The 22301-nt window shown below is 43.8% G+C and overlaps 1 protein-coding gene across 8 annotated transcripts in view; it reads left to right on the top strand.

Annotated features, from left to right (window-relative positions):
• LOC125994747 (syntaxin-binding protein 1) overlaps positions 1 to 22301 on the top strand; it is a 135161-nt gene that overhangs the window by 31903 nt on the left and 80957 nt on the right. For all 8 annotated transcript variants that reach the window (XR_011086579.1, XR_011086580.1, XM_049764237.2 and 5 more), the window contains 7 exons: positions 5669 to 5747; positions 8196 to 8299; positions 9137 to 9285; positions 13220 to 13304; positions 13827 to 13957; positions 17226 to 17333; positions 17480 to 17540. Coding sequence is in view for 6 of the 8 variants with exons in the window: in XM_049764237.2 (XP_049620194.1) it covers positions 5669 to 5747; positions 8196 to 8299; positions 9137 to 9285; positions 13220 to 13304; positions 13827 to 13957; positions 17226 to 17333; positions 17480 to 17540 (717 nt within the window). In the remaining 2 variants the exon portion in view is untranslated. The remainder of the gene's footprint in view (positions 1 to 5668; positions 5748 to 8195; positions 8300 to 9136; positions 9286 to 13219; positions 13305 to 13826; positions 13958 to 17225; positions 17334 to 17479; positions 17541 to 22301) is intronic.

The following is a 22301-nucleotide window of genomic DNA, read 5'->3' on the forward strand; positions in this document are numbered from 1 at the left end:
CTGCCGAGCGTGTAGAGCTGGTCCACTGTTCCACGGCCAGGACGAAAGCCACACTGCTCCTCCTGAATCCGAGGTTCGACCTCCCAATGGACCCTCCTCTCCAGCACCCCTGAATAGACCTTACCAGGGAGGCTGAGGAGTGTGATTCCCCTGTAATTGGAACACACCCTCCGGTCCCCCTTCCTAAAGAGGAGAACCACCACCCCAGTCTGCCAATCCCCGATCTCCACGCAATGTTGTAGAGTCAGCCATGACAGCCCCACAACATCCACAGCCCTTAAGAACTCCGTGCGGATCTCATCCACCCCCGGGGCCTTGCCACCGAGGAGTTTTTTAACTACCTCAGTGACTTCGACCCCAGAGATTGGAGAGTCCGCCTCAGAGTCTCCAGGCCCTGCTTCCACAATGGAAGGTGTGTAGGTGGAATTGAGGAGATCTTCAAAGTATTCTCCCCACCGACTCACGATGTCCCGAGTCGAGGTCAGCAGCACGCCATCTCCACTGTAAACAGTGTTGACGGTGCACTGCTTCCCCTTCCTGCGACGCCGGATGGTGGACCAGAATTTCCTCGAACCCGTCCAGAAGTCATTCTCCATGGCCTCACCAAACTCCTCCCACGCCCAGGTTTTTGCCTCAGCAACCGTCGAAGCCGTGTTCCGCTTGGCATCCTGTCGGCTGCCTCCGGAGTCCCGCAGGCCAAAACGGCCCGATAGGACTCCTTCAGCTTGACGGCATCCTTTACCGCCGGTGTCCACCAGCGGGTTCGGGGATTGCCACCACGACAGGCACCAACGACCTTACGGCCACATTTTCGGTCGGCTGCCTCAACAATGGAGGCACGGAACATGGTCCACTCGGATTCAATGTCCCCCGCCTCCCCCGGGACGTGGGAAAAGTTCTGCTGGAGGTGGGAGTTGAGGCTCTTCCTGACAGGGGATTCTGCCGGATGTTCCCAGCAGACCCTCACAGAGCGTTTGGGTCTGCCAGGTCAGACCGGCATCTTCCCCCACCATCGGAGCCAACCCACCACCAGGTGGTGATCAGTTGATAGCTCCGCCCCTCTCTTCACCAGAGTGTCCAAAACATGCGGCCTCAAATCCGATGACATGACTATTTTTCTTGATTTTGTAAGCATTATATTCTGTATTTTTTCCCCTTTTTTATGCTCTATGTTCTTTGTTTTTTAATCCTTCTTATGTAAAGCACATTGAGTTGCCTTGTGTGTGAAATGCGCTATATAAATAAATCTGCCTTGCCTTGCCTAATGTCAAACGCACCTCTTTCAATAAGGTGCCCCCGGCTTCCCGGTAACGGGTTTGTCTTAGCCGGGTTCGGAGATTCGTCCGTAATCTAACCACCCGAGTTAAATTAACTCCACCGGAATCAATCTAATTTCTGTACGACGCCAATCCCTCTCAAGTCACCCGAAGCTCGAGCCGAGTAACTCAATTCGAGGCAAGACTTCGAAGTGACCGCATCGTATTGATGGCTCCCCGCTAATGTTTGAAGTTCTTATTAAGTTACGGATATTTTTAGATGTCTTTGTTAAGACCTCAGGTATTCGTTTGTATAGCGCACCCTAGCACTAGTTTTGCCGGAGTAAATGTTGATATGGGTCCGTTCTACTTGGTCGCTCAAGCAGCGAGCCGACCAACTTGTTTATTCGAAAGAGAATCGAATTAATAAAAGTGTGACAATAATAGCATTTAAGGAGAAAATTAATGCACTTTACGTTATTCTAACTTCTTATATGTGGATCTAGCACTTAACTGTCGGAGTGCTTCACCCCACTTGATTGCTTTAAAAAGAATAACAACTTTCTTAAAACGAATAAAAATGTCTTACTCTATTTAGATTTGCCCAGTAATTAATTTGGAAGGCAAGTCTATTTTTCGATCGTGTCCTGTTTAACTTTTGACGCGGCCCGACAAAATTAGGAACTGGGCCGCGCCCGACGGACAATGGAAATACTTTTATCCTTCACCAACTCAAATAATCTATTTTAACCATCATCGTTATTTTATTTAGAGGAAGTAAATTTTCAAACGAATTCACTTTTAACGAAATTCACTCTTCCCTTAAATATCTACGAAAGTTATTTAATTCTCTAACATGTTCGGAGTTACTTTTTACGCGGCCCGTCAAAAGGGGAAACGGGCCTGCGCCCTTCAAATAATTAAATTACTTTCAGTTCTACACCAAACCAATAATCCGATTTAAACACTTTCGTTAATTTATTCAGACGAAGCAAACCTTCAAACGGATCGAAATTCACTCGTGTCTCAAACAACTACGAAAGTTATTCAGTTCTCTAAAATTGTCTGATGTTACTTTTATTTATTACGGTCCTATGTTATACCATAATAACCCCCCCGCACATTATTTAAATTGTCAAATCAACCCCAAACCATCGATTGCACATTCAGTACAAATCAGCGCACAACGAAGTAGATGAATATACACAACAGATTTATTGAAGAAACATGAAATAGAATTACAAATCTTAATCACTCCAGAAACCGAACAATTTCACCCACTGATACCCGTGTTAATAAAATCGTTCAATCCCAGAACAATTCGATTGCAAAACACAGTTCATGAAAGAGGGAAAAAGTAAATACCAGCTGCGTGCTATTTTTGGTGGAAGCAAAGTCGAGTAATCAATTCGATCTTACTTCTAAAATCCAAATTGGAGGAACAGGCTGGCCTCGAGGGGACCGACGGCCCGATGACTATTCCCCAACCTCGCTAAAATACAGAAAAGTCGTTCACCTCACCTAGTTTCTCCTGCAAAGTTGTCCAGTCCAATTCTTTGGAGTAAATTTAAGTTAATTTCAGACCAGCGATCCTGCGTCTCACACAAAGATCTCGGGACTTTGGAAAAAATCTTGAAACTCCCTCGGGCTTCTTCACGTATGAGCGCTCTTTGGGGGAAAAAGCCCCGTAGCTGCCCCTGCAGGACTTTTTATAGACTTCTCCCCCCCCCCCCCCTTCTTTCTTCTATACCCTCCCTATAGGGTAAGACTGCCCAGTTTTCCCACGCCCCTATAGAATAAAACTGGTCAGTTTTCCCACGCCTCCTATAGGGTATGATTGCCCAGTTTTCCCACGCATGGACACCTGTTGCCTTCAGCAGCTGTTTCCGCCCTGACCACGCATTACTTTCCACCAAATGTACAGCTAGCCCCTGGTAAAACCTTTCACTTCCCCTTTTCTTCACTTCCTGTTTCATGAGAATAACTTTTTAAAGTTACGCTTCAATTAACTCTGAAATAAAAATCCAAACCTTTGATCTATTTCTTTAAACAATTTATGTCACGCCACTATTTTCATAGTGACGGGTCTCTTGATCGAATTGACTAACAATATTTCTTTAAGCTGTTACAGAATACATTTTTAACCAAGCAAAGAAATCAAAAAGTAAAATCACATTTGTGCTTCTCCAAACAATTTATGTCACGCCACTATTCTCATAGTGACGGGTTCCTTGATCGAATTGACTAACAATATTGCTTTAAGCTGTTACAGAATACATTTTTAGCCAAGCAAAGAAATCAAAAAGTAAAAATCACATTTGTGCTTCTCCAAACAATTTATGTCAAGCCACTATTCTCATAGTGACGGGTCCCTTGATCGAATTGACTAACAATATTGCTTTAAGCTGTTACAGAGTACATTTTTAGCCAAGCAAAGAAATCAAAAAGTAAAAATCACATTTGTGCGTCCATGCGTGACTCACAATCCGACACCGTGTTCCTGTTTATTTCTATTTTAACTTGCTTAGCTTATTTTGGCCCCTTTTTTGGTCTCATGTTTTGGTCTGGCGCCATCTTTTGGACTAATTTGGAATTTCAGCTCTGCCAATTTATTCCTGTGAACAATCCATATTTTACCATTTGCACCATCTCTTCCCCCCATGTTACATGACACTAACAAAGTCAATCATCGAACTGCGGCGTCGGGTGTCCTGGTGCCAAGTGCACATGCCTTATGTTTGAACATGGTGTTCATTACAGAAAATCCGTGTCGAGCACAAAACTCCAACAATAGAACACCGCTCGGGTTCAGATCGAGGGGGCCGTTCCTCCCAATCACGCCCTTCCAGGTCTCACTGTCATTGCCCACGTGAGCATTGAAGTCACCCAGTAGAACGATGAAGTCCCCAGAAGGAGCGCTATCCAGCACTTCCTCCAGGGACTCCAAGAAGGGTGGGTACTCTGAGCTGCTGTTTGGTGCATAGACACAAACAACAGTCAGGACCCGTCCCCCCACCCGAAGGCGGAGGGAGGCTACCCTCTCGTTCACCGGGGTGAACCCCAATGTGCAGGTGCCCAGCCGGGGGATGATAAGTATGCCCACACCTGCTCGACGCCTCTCACCGTGGGCAACTCCAGAGTGGAAGAGAGTCCAGTCCCTCTTGAGAGGGCTTGTAACCAGAGCCCAAACTATGTGTGGAGGCAAGTCCGACTATGTCTAGTCGGAACTTTTCTGCCTCACACACCAGCTCGGGCTCCTTTCCAGCCAGAGAGGTGATATTCCATGTCCCAAGAGCCAGCCTCTGCAGCCAGGGATCGGAGCGCCAAGGTCCCCACCTTTGGCCGCCACCCAGCTCACTTTGCACCCGACCCCTTTGACCCCTCCTACAGGTGGTGAGCCCATTGGAAGGGGGACCCATGTTTTCAGGCCCCATGGGCGAAGGCCCGGCCACCAGGCGCTCGCCTTCGAGCCCCACCTCCAGGCCTGGCTCCAGAGGGGGGCCCCGGTGACCCGCGTCCGGGCAAGGGAAACGAAGTCCATTTGTGTTTTTCGTCATAAGGGGCTTGGATGAGCCGTGCTTTGTCTCACCCCTCACCTAGGACCCTTTTGCCATTGGTGACCCTACCAGGGGCATGAAACCCCAGACAACATGGCTCCTAGGATCATAGGGGCACGCAAACCCCTCCACCACGATAAGGTGACGACTCACGGCGGGTTCTTTTCAACCCTGTTAAATATTTTTCCATGGTGTCCCACTGCACTTTTTATCCCCTGCTCTGTGTGCATGTGCGTATGTTCTGTGCGCTCTACACTGTAGAGCAAATACGCTTTGTGCACACTCTTACAGTGATACCGCCACTCCCATCTACTGCAGTGGATGTCTAATTACCCTTTATTCTAGTACAGTCAAAAGAAAAGCATGTTCCCTGGTGTCACACGCACCCCCCTTTGTAACGCACCGTGACCCCCCAGGGGGGCGCGCCCCACTATTTGAGAAGGACTGCATTAGGGTGAACCCCGATGGATGGATGGATGGATGGATGGATGGATGGATGGATGGATGGATGGATGGATGGATGGATGGATGGATGGATGGATGGCCAAAATATTATTTGTCCCAAAAGCCACAGGTTCATATCCTCCAGAATGGAGTTTTTCTATGCGACTAAATACGTATAACACCCTTTTACCCTCAAAGCACTGGGAACCTGATCACTGCTGTTTCACTCATGGTGCCTGCTTAATTTGGTGGGAGAATGCAGGAACGCAAATAGTTCTTTTAAATGTTTCGGAATTGTTATTCCACATAGTCATCACTGGATTTCCTTATGTAAACAAAGTGTGTCTTTATTAATAGTCTAAAAGTGACTACTTTTTAGTCAAGCTCATGAGAAATCATATCTGTTCACAGTCCGTTGAGGGTCTTATTGAGGACTTCAGAGATCCACGGTCTCCGAGGTATAGAGCAGCCCATGTCTTCTTCACTGACAGTGAGTACCAAATACATGTGTAATACATTCATCTTGTAATACATTTGTTAGAGTGGTGCTCACTCTAACATATCTGCAAGAACCACACAGGAGACAGTATGCCCTTTGAGCACTTGCAAGTGGAGAAATCGTTCGTCACTGTGCATACAGCAATGTTCGAACAAATTCTGACTTTGGATTCTTGCAAGAGCATATTTATTGAGAGAAGCAGGGTGGGGGTGAGATTGGACATGGTTGGTGGTCACCGCAGCAACTGGTTAATCGGTGTGGAGGGTCCCAGCTCATTGTTTTACAAGGTCGTGGAAACAGAAACTAGTGGAGCCTTTTATATGACTAACTAAGCAAGAATGTTTCCACACTATTTGCAAAGTTTCAACAACTGAATGGTTAAACTTTTCAGAGTCAAGGAAAGGTAAAAGGTTTAAACAAAGTTAATAATTCTAGTCTACATTCCAACATAATCATACGATCAAGATAATTTGTCAACCCTAACAACATTCATCTTGAAAGAAATACATCCAACAAATGGTTTATTTTATAATAACAGTATACTAAATAGCGGCACAGTGAGGTACTGATTAGCAAGTCCGCCTCACAGTTCAGAGGGTGCGGGTTCAATTCCACCTCCGGCCCTCCCTGTGTGGAGCTTGCATGTTCTCCGGGTGCCTGCGTGGGTTTTCTCCGGGCACTCAAGTTTCCCCCCCATTTCCCAAAAGCATGCGTGGTAGGCTGATTGAGCACTCCAAATTGCCCGTGAGTGTGAATGCAGATGGTTGTTCGTCTCTGTGTGCCCTGTGATTGGCTGGCAACTGGTTCGGGGGGGTCCCCCGCCTACTGGTCAATGACTCCTGGGATAGTACATATTACATAAATAACACGTTTATAAAACCATCTATGTCACTCCAATTCATTAAATCCATCGAATGTCCTATATGTCAACAAAGCCGGCCGGTTGCACTTCAAAATATTCCACAGGCCCATATAGCGATATATAAAGTATATATCAAATAACTATTATATAAGCTATAATATTATCAAACCATCTGTGTCACTCCAAATCATTAAATCAATCGATTGTCCTTTATGTCAACAATGCCGGCCGGGTGCGCGCAGCTGACAGCGCTTGCATTTCAAAATAATCCACAGGCCCGTATAACGATATATAAATTATATATCAAATAACTATTATATAAGCAATACTATTATAAAACGATCTGTGTCACTCCAAATCATTAAAGCCATCAATCAAATTCCTCGTCCTTTGTCAACAATGCCGCGCGTGCGCCCTGACGTCAGCCTCGTCGTTATTCCACAGATCTAGTATAGAACTACTATATTGTAGCGTTAACAAAGTGCAAGGAAAGACGTGGGTTTGGTAAACGGCTCTTTATTTAACAAAACAAGAGTTCAACGAACCAACAACTACTGAACTGTAACAATATACAAGTTGCTACACAAAATAAAATATATCAAATAACTATAACTTAAATACTTCACTGCCACACGGCCCCAAGCACCGGCGTGGACTTCCAGGTGTGTGGCGGCGTGGACTTCCATCCCCCGGAGGTGGCACTTCCAGCCACGGAGGTGGAAGAGAGCTCCATAGAATCGGACCGGGCGTGCGTAAAAGCCATGTCTGAGCCCCATCCACTGTCCCTGGGCAAGCACCCGGCCGAGCGCCGGCCCCCGACTTCCATCCACGGAGGTGAAAGAGAGCTCCGTAGAGTAGGACTGGGCGTGCGTAAAAGCCATGTCCCAGCCCCATCCACCATCCCCGGACAGCCACCCGGCCGAACGCCGGCTTTCGACTTCCATCCATGGAGGTGAAAGAAAGCTCCGTAGAGTAGGACCGGGCATGCGTAAAAGCCATAATAGTTTTTCAAACCTTCTGTGTCACTCCAAATCATTAAATCCTTCAAACTCTTCGTCCTCCGTGTCACTGACAAACAAAGACGCTAATGATGCCGGTAGTACGTGGGGCCCTTCGTCATCTTCGTCATCCCGTGATCGAATCTTTGTCCTTTATGTAAACAACCGCCGCGCCGCGCCGCGCCGCGCCGCGCCGCTGATGTCACTGAAATTCAAATTACAGTAATCCCTTGCTACATCGCAGTTCGTTTATCACGGTTTCACTTTTTTTTTATTTAGAAAATTTGTGAAAAACTTCACATATAAGCCGCTCCTCAGTATAAGTCGCCGCCCCACCCAAACTATGAAAAAAAAAAAACGCAATTTATAGTCTGAAAAATACTGTAATCTTTAATATTTTACAATAATGCTTCTTGACTGCTGGGGTTACTATTAGACTAAACCTCAACCTTTTGGTTAAATGGAGCTTTTTGTCTGTGCACATGTCTTAAAATGAAACACAACACTGTTAGCTTTAATTGATTTGCTGAGTGAATATTAATTAAATTAAATACCAATTTTGTGTTTGTTTTATTACAGCAATTCCAGACTCCATGTTTGGACTCTTGACCAACTCTCGCGCCTCCAAAGCCATGAAGGCCTTGACTGAGATCCATGTAGCCTTTCTGCCCTATGAATCTCAAGTAAGAAAGTGGCAGTACATTGACGTATGTTAGTATTATCTGAGTCAAGAAGAAATCACAATGGTGGTTATATTTGTATTCAAATTGTATGTACTGTATATAGTGTAGCTACTCAATATATATATATATATATATATATATATATATATATATATATATATATATATATATATATATATATATATATATATATATATTATGTTTGCTACAGCCCTTTGTTCATTAAAACTCATTGAATTATTTAGCAATTGTGACACTATTGGTTTGTTGCAAAAATGCGACAGCAGCTGTGACACAAATCACATGTAATTTTAATGACAGGGCTTTAACAAAAAAAAACATTGCAGTAAAATCACTATACATTAATGCTCATCATCCTTGTGAGTTTCAGTTTTTTTTACCGTGTGACAGGCTCATTCCCCTCCTCGTTACATTTGTAGCGGGCGGGATATCTTAGTAGGAATGCCCATATCATGTATGTATGTATGTATGTATGTATGTATGTATGGATGGATGGATGGATGGATGGATGGATGGATGGATGGATGGATGGATGGATGGATGGATGGATGGATGGATGGATGGATGGATGGATGGACGGATGGACGAAGGGGTGGGCAGGCTGATGGGTGGATGAATGGGTGAATGGGCGAATGGACGGACGGACGGACGGACGGACGGACGGATGGATGGATGGATGGACGGGCGATTCTTTCATGCCATAGCAATAACAAATTAACCGTGAACAGATTGCATGTGTACACTTGAAGCCTCGATTAATGAACGTTTTGAAGACCATTTGGATGGATGGTTGAATCCTCTTTCCCTTTGGGCCAGGTTTTCTCCCTTGACAAAGTAGATGCATTTCAGGACTTCTACAGCCCTTTTAAAGCTGATGTGAAGAACAACATGCTTGAAGGGTGTGCTGAACAGATTGCAACCCTCTGTGCTACACTGAAAGAATATCCTGGAATCCGATACAGAGGGTGAGACCAACAATCCTTTTCACCATGGGGTATACATCTCTCTCTCTCTCTCTCTCTCTCTCTCTCTCTCTCTCTCTCTCTCTCTCTCTCTTCTCTCTCCATCCTTAAACAGAAAAAACGTATGGTCAATTGGTATTAGTTTTATGCCGCAGGGTACGATTGCAGCCCTGTGCCGCTTTCTAGTGGTGACATGAGAATTGCAGGTAAAAGCTACGTCCTGCACAATCTCAAGTGGGTAAATAGCATTTATTGTCTTTCTCATAGACCAGTTCAGGGTGGCCCCTGCCTCCTGCCCGATCTCTCTCTCTCTCTCTCTCTCTCTCTCTCTCTCTCTCGCTCTCTCTCTGATAAAAAACTCACCATTTACAGATTTTCGTTTTTACTTTTGTTATCTTTTGTTATTATTTTGTTATTTGTTGTACGTGTAAGAAACTAAAGAAAGAAATCACAAAGTGAGCAAATACCTTTTAACACCATTGAGCAACAACCATTGTACCAACATCTAAGTCAAGTGAGTACTTAATGCAGCATGAACGCTGGCCAAATATAAACTATGACTTGATAAACATCATGTAAATCACTCATTTGGGTAATAAAATGCTGTTAGAGAATGCAGTTTCCTTGCTCTCTATAGTAGCACAATGAATACATGTTTGAGTGGTCACTTGCATCCCCAAACCAGCTAAACTAGATGATGTTAATGAAGCACTGTCATTATCTGTTTTTTTTATGTTGTGGGTCCAAGGGAGACCTATTTGGAGCGGTGGCTTGCATTGAGCAAAATGCAAAATTTCTCAGGGTACCCCAATTTGCTCCCACATTCCAAAAACATACATGGTAGGCCGATTGACCACTCCAAATTGCCGGAACATGAGATTGTGAGTGTGAATGGTTGTTTGTCTCTATGTGCCCTGTGATTGGCTGGCAACTAGTTCAGAATGTACCCGCCTACCGTCCAAAGACTGCTGGGATAGGCTCCAGCACGCCCGTGACCTTCATGATAAGCAGTAAAGAAGATGAATGAGTGAAAAAAGTGATGAATACAGAAAAAATGCACTCCCGAAGAGGTTACTCTTCTCATCCAGGGGAAAAGCAGTGATGCTTGATCTGTTTGTTTTTTTTGTTTAAATTGCATGCAGAGCTATGAGCGCTTTTAGCACTGAATGACCATGATAGTTTTACTACCGTAATTTCTGGACTTTAAGTCTCACCTGATTATAAGCCGCACCAGCAAAAAAATCGCGGAAATGTTTTTTTGTTCATAAATAATACTACAAACCGGCTTCAGTTGAAGTTGGGAAATTTAATTTATTTTATTTTTTTTATTTATTTATTTTATTTAATGCTCAAACTCATAAACTTTATTTTATTTTTCAAATAATAATTAACTTGGAATTTCATGGCTGCAACACGTGCAGTAGAAGTTGGGAAAGGGCATGTTTACCACTTTGTTACATCACCTTTCCTTTTAATAACACTCAATAAACGTTTTGGAAGAGAGGAGACTAATTCTCTTAGCTTCTCGTGTGTTATTCTTTCCCATTCTTGCTTGATGAACCGCTTCAGTTGTTCAACAGTCCGGGGTTTTCATTGTCGTATTTTACGCTTCATAATGCGCCACACATTTTCAATGGGAGACAGGTTTGGACTGCAAGTGGGCCAGGGGAGAACCTGGACTCTTTTACTTCGAAGCCACGCTGTTGTAACACATGCAGAATGTGGCTTGGCATTATCTTGCTGAAATAAGCAGCGGCGTCCATGAAAAAGATGTCGCTTGGATGGCAGCATATTTTGCTCCAAAATCTCTATGTACTTGCCAGCATTTATGTTGCCTTCACAGAAATGTAAGTCACCCATGCCATGGGAACTAATGCACCCCCATACCATCACAAATGATGGCTTTTGAACTTTGCGTTGATAACAGTCCGGATGGTCCGCTTTGTCTTTGGTCCGGAGGACACAATGTCCAGTGTTTCCAAAAACAATTTGAAAAGTGGACTCATCAGACCACAAAACACTTTTCCATTGTGCATCAGTCCATTTTACATGAGCTCGGGCCCAGAGAACCCGGCGGCGTTTCTGGATGTTGTTCATAAACGGCTTTTGCTTTGCATGGTAGAGTTTTAACCCGCACTTACTGATGTAGTGACGAACTGTATTTACTGACAATGGTTTTCTGAAGTTTTCGTGAGCCCATTTGGTGATATCCTTTACACACTCATGTCGGCTTTCAAGGCAGTGCCGTCTGAGGGATCGAAGGTAGCGGTCATTCAGTCTTGGTTTCCGGCTGTGGCGCTTACGTGCTTTCACCAGATTCTTTGAACCTTTTCATGATATTATGGACCGTAGATGTTGAAATCTCTAAATTCCTTGCAATTTTGCTTTGAGAAATGTTGTTCTTAAACTGTTCAACTATTTTCTCACGCAGTTGTGGACAAAGTGGTGAACCTCGCTTGCTTGTGAATGACATGTTTGACATGAGCATGTTTGGGGAGGCTCCTTTCATACCCAATCATGGTACCCGCCTGTTCCCAATTAGCCTGATCACATGTGGAATGTTCCAAATAGGTGTTTGATGAGCTTTTCTCAGCTTTCTCAGTATTTTTTGCCACCTTTCCCAATTTCTATTGGACGTGCTGCAGCCATGAAATTCCAAGTTAATTATTATTTGGCAAAAAACAAGTCTATCAGTTTGAACATTAAATATGTTGTCTTTGTAGTGTATTCAATTGAATATGGGTTGAAAAGGATTTTCAAATCGTTTTATTTTGTTTTTATTTACATTTTACACAATTTCCCAACTTCAACCCAATCCGGTTTGTAAAAGCCACATGTGCACGGGAGTTATTTACAAAGAAAGACGGTATACAGAAAGCCTTTTTAAAGTTTTGATAACATACGTACCTTAACATTTCTTTCCTAACACTGCCTGTGACGCAGCAGTAATGCCGCAGCAACACGGAAGTAACACAGTGCGAATAGGGCTGGATAAAAAACATACCAGTAAAAGTCACTGAGACGCGGCGGTAACGAAGCAGCAACACGGTAGCACAGCACTAACAGGGCTGGTTAAAAAATATACCAGTGAAAGTCACTGAGAGTCGTCCTCATCTTCCTCTTGTGCACTGAAACCATCGAAGTCTTTCTCCTCAGTGTCCGATTGGAATAGCGTCAGATATACTTCGCCACACACTTTATCAGTCTTATGTTCGTTGTCGCTTTTATGCATTTCTTCTAGCATTTTCCATGATGAGGGTCGGTTCATGCTAATTTTATTCACACACAAAGCACCAAGTTACATTAAATTAGCGAGCTACACGTATAGCTCCAGAGTAGACGTGACCAGGAAATAAATAAAGAAAAGGGTGACGCAACAAGATTTCATCAACAATAGCCTAGTGCCCCCTAGTGACCGGAAGAAACCTCTACAGTGCATGTTAAAAGCCAAATCGACTGCCTTTAATTTAAAAGCGGCATCATATGCATTTCTTTTGTCGCCCTAAAATGAGGGTTTGTGAATAAAAGCTTCCTTTATAAAAGCTTCCTTTCTTCAGTAATGTCAGTCTTGATCTTGTTCTGTCTCTTCTTTGTGTGAATTATACGGCACTATTTGCCTGGTGGATGGACATGCGATCAACACACCGCTCTTCTCCCCAGTGACCGTGTCACATATCCCTCCGCCCAGCTAAGTGGTGCCGTACAACAGTGGTCTACAGCCTTTTTACGAGTGTATAAGTGATCAAGTCATCACAAAAATCACGAAAAATCCATGGATACACTGCACCGGACAACAAGTCGCAGGGTTCAATACTTGAAAAGTAGCGGCTTATAGTCCGGAAATTACGGTATTTTGGGGAACACTACATTTGGGGGGAAAAACTCTCCCAAAATGGTACTGTAACTATTTTATTTCTTTTTTGCATGTGTTACTCAGAGAGTACAAAGACTGTGCCGTTCTGGCCCAAATGCTACAGGACAAGCTGGATGGCTACAAGGCTGATGACCCCAGCATGGGGGAGGTGGGAGATGTCAATAAACACAAAGAAGCAAAAGTAGAAATGTTTTTTCAAAATATTAACCTAGGAAGCAAAAGTAAAGTCAATATAGAAGTAAATGTTAAAAATACCTACATACATTACCCACACATACTACCTTGAAGAAACAGTAATAAGTTGATAACATTTATGATGAGCTGCCACAATGTGGACACTATGCAAAGATTTGTCCCTCTATACATCAGCAGGATGTTTGGAGGCTGTGATAATTTTTTTTAGGTACTTAATCTGTTAATCCTAATCTTTTGTATTCTACTTCCAAAAAGAATGTTGTAGTATTTACCAATATCTTCCTGTCTGACAACTGTTTTGGAAATACATATTATATTACACATTCTTACACAGTAGTATACGCACAGCCTTTTGAAGTACAGACTTGGTTCTTCAAAATTATCAGTGATTACAGTTCATTGTTTTGATATGATTTTACTCTGCCGAATCTCTGTGTAATGTATATCATCTTGTTTCTGTGCCGGTTTTCTCCAGGGACCTGATAAGTGTCGGAGTCAACTTATCATTCTGGACCGAGGATTTGATCCAGTGTCACCGCTTCTACATGAGCTCACTCTTCAGGCAATGGCCTACGACCTGCTTGGCATTGAAAATGATGTCTACAGGTATATAGACATGCACGCACGCAGGCATAGGCACACACAGAATTCAGATAAGAATTTGGATCCCTGAAAGGTTTGCATGTTCTTTTAATAATCAATAATTAAGTATGCCCTTATTTATAGAAAATGAATTCATCAAAGAAAATTTGTTTAGTTTCGGGCGTATTTCCAGTGATCCCTCATTTATTGCTGATAATTCGTTCCAAGACGATAGGTGAAAATCCGCGACGTGGAATCAATATTTTTATTTTTATATAAAAAAAAAAAAATACTACCGCAAACACGTCACGGCTCCGCTCTGCTATCGCCGTGCTTGCGCTGGTCCGCGGGGTGCGCATATCCAATACGGAGATGCTCGCGCGAATCAGTGTTGATCGCTGCCGCCTGTGCCCTTGTTACCGGCTAATTAGGGCACGTATTTAAACCCCGTAAGCCCGTCAGTCTGCGGTGGTTCGTCTGCCTCGATACACGTATGCCTGCCACCTGGTTTTGCTATGCCACCCAATTCCCGGTTGCCTGATCCACTGTGGAGCGCGATGCGTGTTTCCTGATTCACTGTTTTGCGAAACCCTGTTTTTATGGTCTGGTTTGACCTTCTGTCTGGCCCCGACCACGAGATTGCTATGCCCGTCTGCTTCAATGACATACGATGTGCGCTCGCTGACTGGCTCGTCAGCTTGTCTTGTTGTCCTGCTCTGGCGGCATTCCAGTCCTCCTTGTCTCCTTTAAACTAAAGAGCCTGTGTTGCATTTGGTTGTCCTGCCACGTTTGTGACAAAACGAAGCACAAATCAGAGGTGCTGCTGGTTGTGCTGATGCAAACGAAGGGCAAGAGTGGATACGTAGCGGGAGGCTGAGATAAAGCGCGGTTATAACTGCTCTCACAGCTCTAAGCCAATCAGAGGCAAGGGTACAGATCAACATGATCCCATTGGTCTCGTCTACTCTACCGGCCAATCGTGTGCTGTAAAGTCATATGGGCAAACGAAACCCCGCGCTCCAAGTGACAAAATCCGCGAGGCACCGAATGTAGCCGCAATATTTGTTTTCATAAAAAACAGATGAACCGAGGCCCCAATAGGTGAAGCGCGAAGTGGTGCGGGATCACTGTACCTTGAATAATGTTGCTTAACATGCATTGTCCCCTTTTAATGAAATTAACACATATTCAGTCTCTTCTGTGTGATACACCTGAACACTCCCACAATGACACACAATTGAGGACAAATAGTCTTGGTTCATCAGAAGTGAGGATTTTGTTTCACCGAACACAAAGCTTCAGGTATCAAGATACCGTTACCATGCTTGTTTGCCATAGTCTGCATAGGGTCTTACCTAATTAACCATTAACAAAACATGCCTGCAGAAATACGCATATTGAAAATGAGGGAATTTACTATGGTGTTTTTTTTTTTCCCCGAGTGGTACATTTTGTAAAATTTGGCATGAATTTTAAACTTCAATTTTTTTAATTTTTAGTAAATGGGATGTTTTGGAATAGGTAGGCCTAAGATGAACAGTTACATTTGGAATGAGAAAAATACAAGCGCGCGTGGTGTGAATATTTGGAATGAGGTGAATCGGATGAATTATGTGGATGTAGGTAAGCATCAAAAAAGTGGGTGGAATAAGTAGAATAATGAAGTACAGGAATAACGTGTGAAGGCCTTTGCCTTCGCACAACAAAAGTTAATGATGTAGAACAGGGGTGTCAAACTCTTTTCACATTGTGGGCCACATACGGCGACGGTAGATGTCAAGTGGGCCGGGCCATTAAAATTATACCATACTTTACAAATAACCAAAATATGTCTTTCATTTTTCAAAATGTATTTTTTGGTGTAAAGAAGCACAAGAACATTAGGAAAATGTTGAAATTTAATGAACATTCCTTTTAATGTTTTAATGTTTTAATAATTCCAAATTTAATCCCTGCCTACACTTTACAAACTAAGAAGAGTGCTATTAAATGTGTAAAGAAGAAAGCATTCACATGTCCTGTAAATGTGGAAACTTCATTCATAAAACACACATACACATACAATACATATTGAACATTCATGGAGTTGCATGAACAGTAGAAATCCACCATACTTTTTTGTAGTGAAGTTGCTGACTAACATTATTTTTTTAATCACCACAGAAAGGATTCATCTTCACAGAGCTGTATTTTTTTCAATGAAAACAGGCAGCATTTTGAAGGCATGAGACTAGTCTGGATTTGTTTTTGTCCCTGATACTTGCCATCTTTTGGCCTGTACAAGTGCATCAATACCAGGTGCCATGGTCATTTAAGTGCAATCACATTTGTAAATGAATGGCTTCTGGTTTTTGAAATGTAAATAAACCTACTGTTTCTCAATTTTCTGTTATCTCTTCTATTATTTTCTTCTCTTTTCTATCTTACCGCTATCTTTTATTTGTTTTTCTTCGTGCTACCGCTATTTTTATTGTTCTTCTTCGTGACAGGGGTTCGCAGTAAGTTCAGCATTCGCTTTAAAGATATCTGCGCCATCTTGCGTTGTGAGTGGGTATAATGTCTAGACCCCGAATGTAAGACGACCCCCACTTTTTCAATTTTATTTCAATGCAAAAAAACACCGTCTTATATTCGGGCCAACACGGTAATTTAATAATAATAATTGCTCAGGGCCGCCACTGTTGATGCTAATGCTATTTCGCTGGCAATCAGGTAGCTGGCTTTTTCGCCTGTTTCACTGACTTGTCAGCTCTAGATGAAAGTTGACTGCTGTTTCCTTAGACCTGCCTGCAATTTGTTGATCTTATCTCTTCTCAGTTGTCCTTGCGAGCCGTCATCTTTTTCGCTGTGAAGAGTCTTGTAGTGGCGTCGAATATTATATTCCTTCAATACCGAAACTTGTTGCAAACACACCAAGCACAAAGGTTTTCCGTGCTTATCTATACATAAATAGGACGTGGGCCATTTTTCATTGAAAATTCTACACTCCGTATCAATGTTCTACATTGTATAATAACATAAGTGTGACTATTAGTAAACACAACGGTAGCAGTGAGCAATGAAATTCTTGTGTAACACATCCTGCCCGGTCATGGGAACTGATTGACAATATTGTATACCTTGAATGTTCTTAGTTGTGGGAGAAACTGGGGAGCGCCAATCAAGACATACGATCCTGCAGTTTGTAATTGTAATCTGTATGATTTCATTGTTATGTAACAGAGTATTCGTTATACCCACCGTGTGTTACCTTACTCAATGCAGCTACTCATTGTATACATTTCGATGTCAGGTTTGAGACCAGTGGAATGGGGGAGACTCGAACAAAAGAAGTGTTACTGGATGAAGATGATGACCTGTGGTTGACTCTGAGACATAAACACATTGCTGAAGTTTCAACGTGAGTGTATATTACCCTTTTTGACATGGTAATGTGAAATATTTTTGAAGGAGCAATTATAACAGTAGAAATTACCGAAGCTTACTTTTGTATTTCTTAACAGATATGCTAACATGATTTATGTTGTCTTTGTCTTGTTTCCATAGGGCTGTGACTCGCTCTCTGAAAGAATTTTCTGCCAGCAAAAAAATGAACACAGGAGAAAAGGTAGATGAAGAACATCCACATTACTTAGAACAATCTTTCTCGTTATTTGACTGTATTTTAGTCTATTTTATTCACGTGCACAGAGGTGAAGGAATCATGAATAATTAAGGACATAATGTAGCTAGAAGAGTTTCAAAGAAATGTTGGTATGCCATTGCTACCAGCACAGATAAAGGTCAAAAGTCATTGACGAAAATATTTACCTTCAGTTGGAGTTTTCGCTTATTGACTGGGTTGAATTGCATGTTCCCTACTCCTCTGCGCTTGTGGGAGTACTTTCCATGCAATACAGCTCCCTCTTCTGGCCCTAGTTAAGAGATTAAAAATGTAAAGAAACAGTTGTGTCCCCTTGTTTGATTGATGGCCAACCTAATCTCCAACAGCCTATTTTTTAGTAAAAATCTTGTTAGTTCCATAGTCCAACTTGGTGAACACACCATTGTTGGCATACAAAAGAAAAACACTTCACTGGTTTCTTTTATATCAAACAAATTGTTTTAGGTTATTCACCTGACATGTTTCGGCGGTTTCTTCCGCCTTCATCAGAGTGTCACAGATGTGATGGTGACGCGTCCATCAGCTGATAAAGACGCGTCACCATCACATCTGTGACACTCTGATGAAGGCGGAAGAAACCGCCGAAACATGTTAGGTGAATAACCTAAAACAATTTGTTTGATATAAAAGAAACCAGTGAAGTGATTAAATAAGGAAAAACAAAATGAACTTAGTACAATTAAAAGAAAAACACATTTTTCATGTTGAATCTGAAACTTTTTTGTGTGGCATTGTATAATGGAAAGTCTGTAAAATGGGTACATATTTGTAAAGAAGTACAACCAAAGGAGTTTGGATTAGCTAGTGGCCAATTCAGGGTGTAACTCTATGTGCAAATTTCTTTTCTTGTATTCCATCGGGGTCCGATGATGACGTTGTGTCTGTTCTGAGCGATGACTGCGCATGTGGCTCCACGATCCGAAGCTAGAAGCACATAAGCGCCCGCAGGTGCTACATTTAAAATCAGCATTTTGGGTCGAGGTGGATGCTGCTCTGTGACGTCTCTCCCTTGATGCAGCTAAACGCTGTCGCCGATCCCTCTCGAAGGCAGTGGCTGCTTTGGAATCGAGAGACCTCTATTCCGTTCTGTCACGAGCATGCACTTCCAAATGGCGTGGTTGAATATCACTATACTTCAGATTGCTTTTCAGAGTGTCCTTGTACCTCAGTTTAGGGCGTCCTCGTTGCCGTGAACCCTCTTCCAGCTCATCATACATGACTTGTCTGGGTAAGCAGCTGCCTTCCATTCGTATCACATGGCCTGTCCAACGCATCTGAGCCTTCAGCAGTATCGACTCTATACTTGTTGAGCCAGCTCTATCTAGTACTTCCTTTTGGTGACTCTGTCCTGCCAGGCGATGTTCATAATCCTGCGCAGAGACTGTTATGGAATTGCTCAAGCTGTTTGATATGCTGACGGTATAGGGTCCATGTCTCACAGCCATACAGAAGTGAGGAGAGGACCACAGCTTTGTAGATCTTCAGATTTGTCGACTGCGCAATGCCTTTCTGCTGTAGGACCTTCACTCTGAGTCTGCCAAGTGCTTGGCTAGCTTTCTGGATCCTGGAAGTGATGTCCTTGTCCAGCGATCCATCCGCAGAGATTGTGCTGCCCAGGTATTTGAAACTGTCCACGCAGTTCAGCTGGGTTCCGTCAATGGTGATGGTTGGCTGGGGCCGTGTAGTGTTCGGGGATGGCTGGACCAGGACCTCTGTTTTCCCAAGGCTGATTGTCAGTCCAAACAGCCTGACGGCCTCTGCGAAGTGGTCGACAATGATCTGGAGGTGGCTCTCCCTGTGTGCCATGAAGGCACAGTTATCGGCAAACAATGCCTCCAAGATGAGTTTCTCAAGAGTCTTCGTCCAGGCAGAGAGGCAGCGGAGGTTGAAGAGGGATCCTTCAAGGTGATATTTTATGTAGACCCAAAGGTCCTGATCTTTCACCGCATGGAGCAGGACTTGTGTAAAGAACTGCTTGAATAGAACGGGTGCAAGTACGCAGCCTTGCTTTACTCCGTTGGAAATGGCGAAATTGTTCGAATGTTTTCCATTTGAGAGGGCCTGTCGTGTTGTCATGAAGGAGGCGTATGAGCTTGGTGAATTTTGGTGGACAGCCGAGTTTGAGAAGTATAGACCAGAGAGCCTCTCTGTTGACCATGTCGAACGCCTTTGTCAAGTCTATGAACACTGAGTATAGGTCCATCTGCTGTTCGATGCACTTCTCTTGAATTTGTCACACAGTGAAAATCATGTCAGGTACGGCCAGGTCGGAATCCACACTGGGCCTCAGGCAGGTTTTCTTCAGAAATAGTTTGATGAGCCTGTTGAGGAGTATTCATGCAAGGATCTTGCCGGCAATAGATAAGGAAATTCCTCTGTAGTTTCCACAGTCTGCCTTAGTTCCTTTGTTCTTATATAATGCCACTATGGTAGCATCTCGGAGTTCCACAGGCATGTCTTCTTCCCATATTGCACAGAGGACATCCTGGAATGCTTTGAAAGCAGAGGGTCCCAGAGCCCTGAAGATTTCTGCAAGGAGTCCATCTTTCCCTGGTGCGTTGCCACAGCGCATCTGCTTTATTGCGGCTCTGACCTCGTCCTCTATAGATGGAAGGTTGAGTTCCTCTTGTGTAGGCTTTTGTGGTATCTGCTCCTACACAGAATGGTTGACAGTGGATGGTCGGATGAGTAACTGGCTGAAGTGCTCCTTCCACCTTGCATTGATTTTCTTTTTGTCCTTGATGATGGTAGAACCGTCTGCAGAGAGTAGAGGGGCTGTTCCTCATGCTGAGAGACCGTATATAGCCTTTATTGCATTGAACAGCATTTTGGAGTTGTTGGTATCAGCATAAAGCTGCACTTCATTGGCTTTCCTTTCCGACCACTGGTTCTGCATATTGTGAAGTTCTCTTTGGCTTTGCAGTCTTTATATCTGCCACGTCTTGAAGAACAATTAGGATGATTTTGCCAGTCAATAAAGGCTTTCCTCTTCTCGTCCAGCAATGCCTGCACAGCTTCGTCATTTTCATCAAACCAATCTTGGTAGGCCCTCTTCTTTGGGCCTAGCACTGATGTGGCGGTCTCAGTGACAACTTCCTTAAATTATCTTCCGGTGTGTCTAACAGTGGCCCTCTGTCATTGATTTTGTCATCCAGACTGGATTGGAATTCTTGACGGTAGCTGTTGGATAGAGGGCGTGCGATGTTGAAGGCATGTCTGAAAATCTTTGGGCCTTTGCGGTGTTGAGGGACTACATGGATGTTATGTTTTGCTCGCACAAGTCTGTGGTCGGTCCAACAATCTGCACCTCGCATTGCCCTTGTCGAGAGAACATCTTTGCTGTCACACTGACGGGTGATGATGTAGTTTATGAGATGCCATTGTTTGATCGCAGGTGCATCCACGTCGTTTTGTACTTATCAGGCTGCCTGAATGTCGTGTTCGTCAGCTGCAGGTCGTATTCAGCAAACTTATTCAATAGAAGCAAGCCATTGCTGTTCATTTTCCCGATTCCATGCTTTCCTATCACACCTTTCCACTCGTCACTGTCCCTGCGAACTCTGGCATTGAAATCGCCCAGCACTAAAAGCTTGTCACTGGAGGGTGTGGCGCGCAACAGGGCATCCAGAACAGTATAAAACTGCTCTATCACTTCTGCGCTGGTCAGTGTCGGGGCGTAGGCGCTTGTTACTGATAGGGAGGTGGAGCTTCATGAGTCTCTCACTGATGCCTGTGGGGAGGCTAGGAATCTGTCTGAGAAGGCTGGTCCTGATGGCTAATCCAACACCATGTATTCTGTCTTTGTCCTGAGCTTTTCCTTTCCATAAAAAGGTATATCCGCATCCTGTTTCAGACACTGATCCTTCCTCTGCAATCCGAGTTTCACTGATTGCGGCAATATCGATTCGGTATCTTGCCAGTTTTTTGGCAACGAGTGCTGTTCTTCTTTGAGGTCTTGTGACAACATCATCTCTGTCCATAAATTCTAAATTCCTATAATAAGCTTCTTTTTCTGTTTCTGTTGTGGTCGACCGCAGGTGGGTAAATCTTGCCAACCGCGGTTAGCTGGCCAGATTGGTTAGGGCAGGAATTTCTTTAGGGCACCTTTTCTAGCCCCCTCCCTTACTAGGGTGAGCAGTGCGATCCTAAAGAGGCTGCTCAGTCGTCTAGGATGCTGCCGGGGTTCTCCGCTGCCCTGGGTCGAAGAAACAACGACCACTTTTTCCCAGGCCACCTACATGCAGGCTTGTGATTAGTGACTTCCAGTGGTTACCTCCACCTGCCACTGTTGCCACTCCTCCATCGCCATAGGACTTTGAGTGTGTATCGGGAATCTGAGTAGCATAGACACCTGTGCATGATGTTGATTTAAGTGGGAGAACCGTTGCACGGGGGCAACCACTCTCTCCACAGAAGAAACCTTGACCCAGTGGTACGGAGAACCGTTACGCTTAGAGACCTCTCCTGCCGCAGTGGATGGCCGTGACGTCTTTCGTGCTCTGTCACGCCCTGAGCATTTCTTGCTGCAGCGCCTTCCCAGCCGTTGAACCCTTGGAGGGTTTCCTCCGCCTGGTCTGCTGTAGCTATCTTGTCTGTCGTTTGGGTGAGCATATCCCTAGATTGATTGCCTGCCAAGGTTATCAAGTTCCATCTACCCGGTTTAGTGAGCCATGCTTTGTCTGGACGGTTACCTAGGACCCTTTT

The sequence above is a fragment of the Syngnathus scovelli genome, chromosome 3, assembly GCF_024217435.2.
Source record: "Syngnathus scovelli strain Florida chromosome 3, RoL_Ssco_1.2, whole genome shotgun sequence".
Classification (NCBI taxonomy): domain Eukaryota; kingdom Metazoa; phylum Chordata; class Actinopteri; order Syngnathiformes; family Syngnathidae; genus Syngnathus; species Syngnathus scovelli.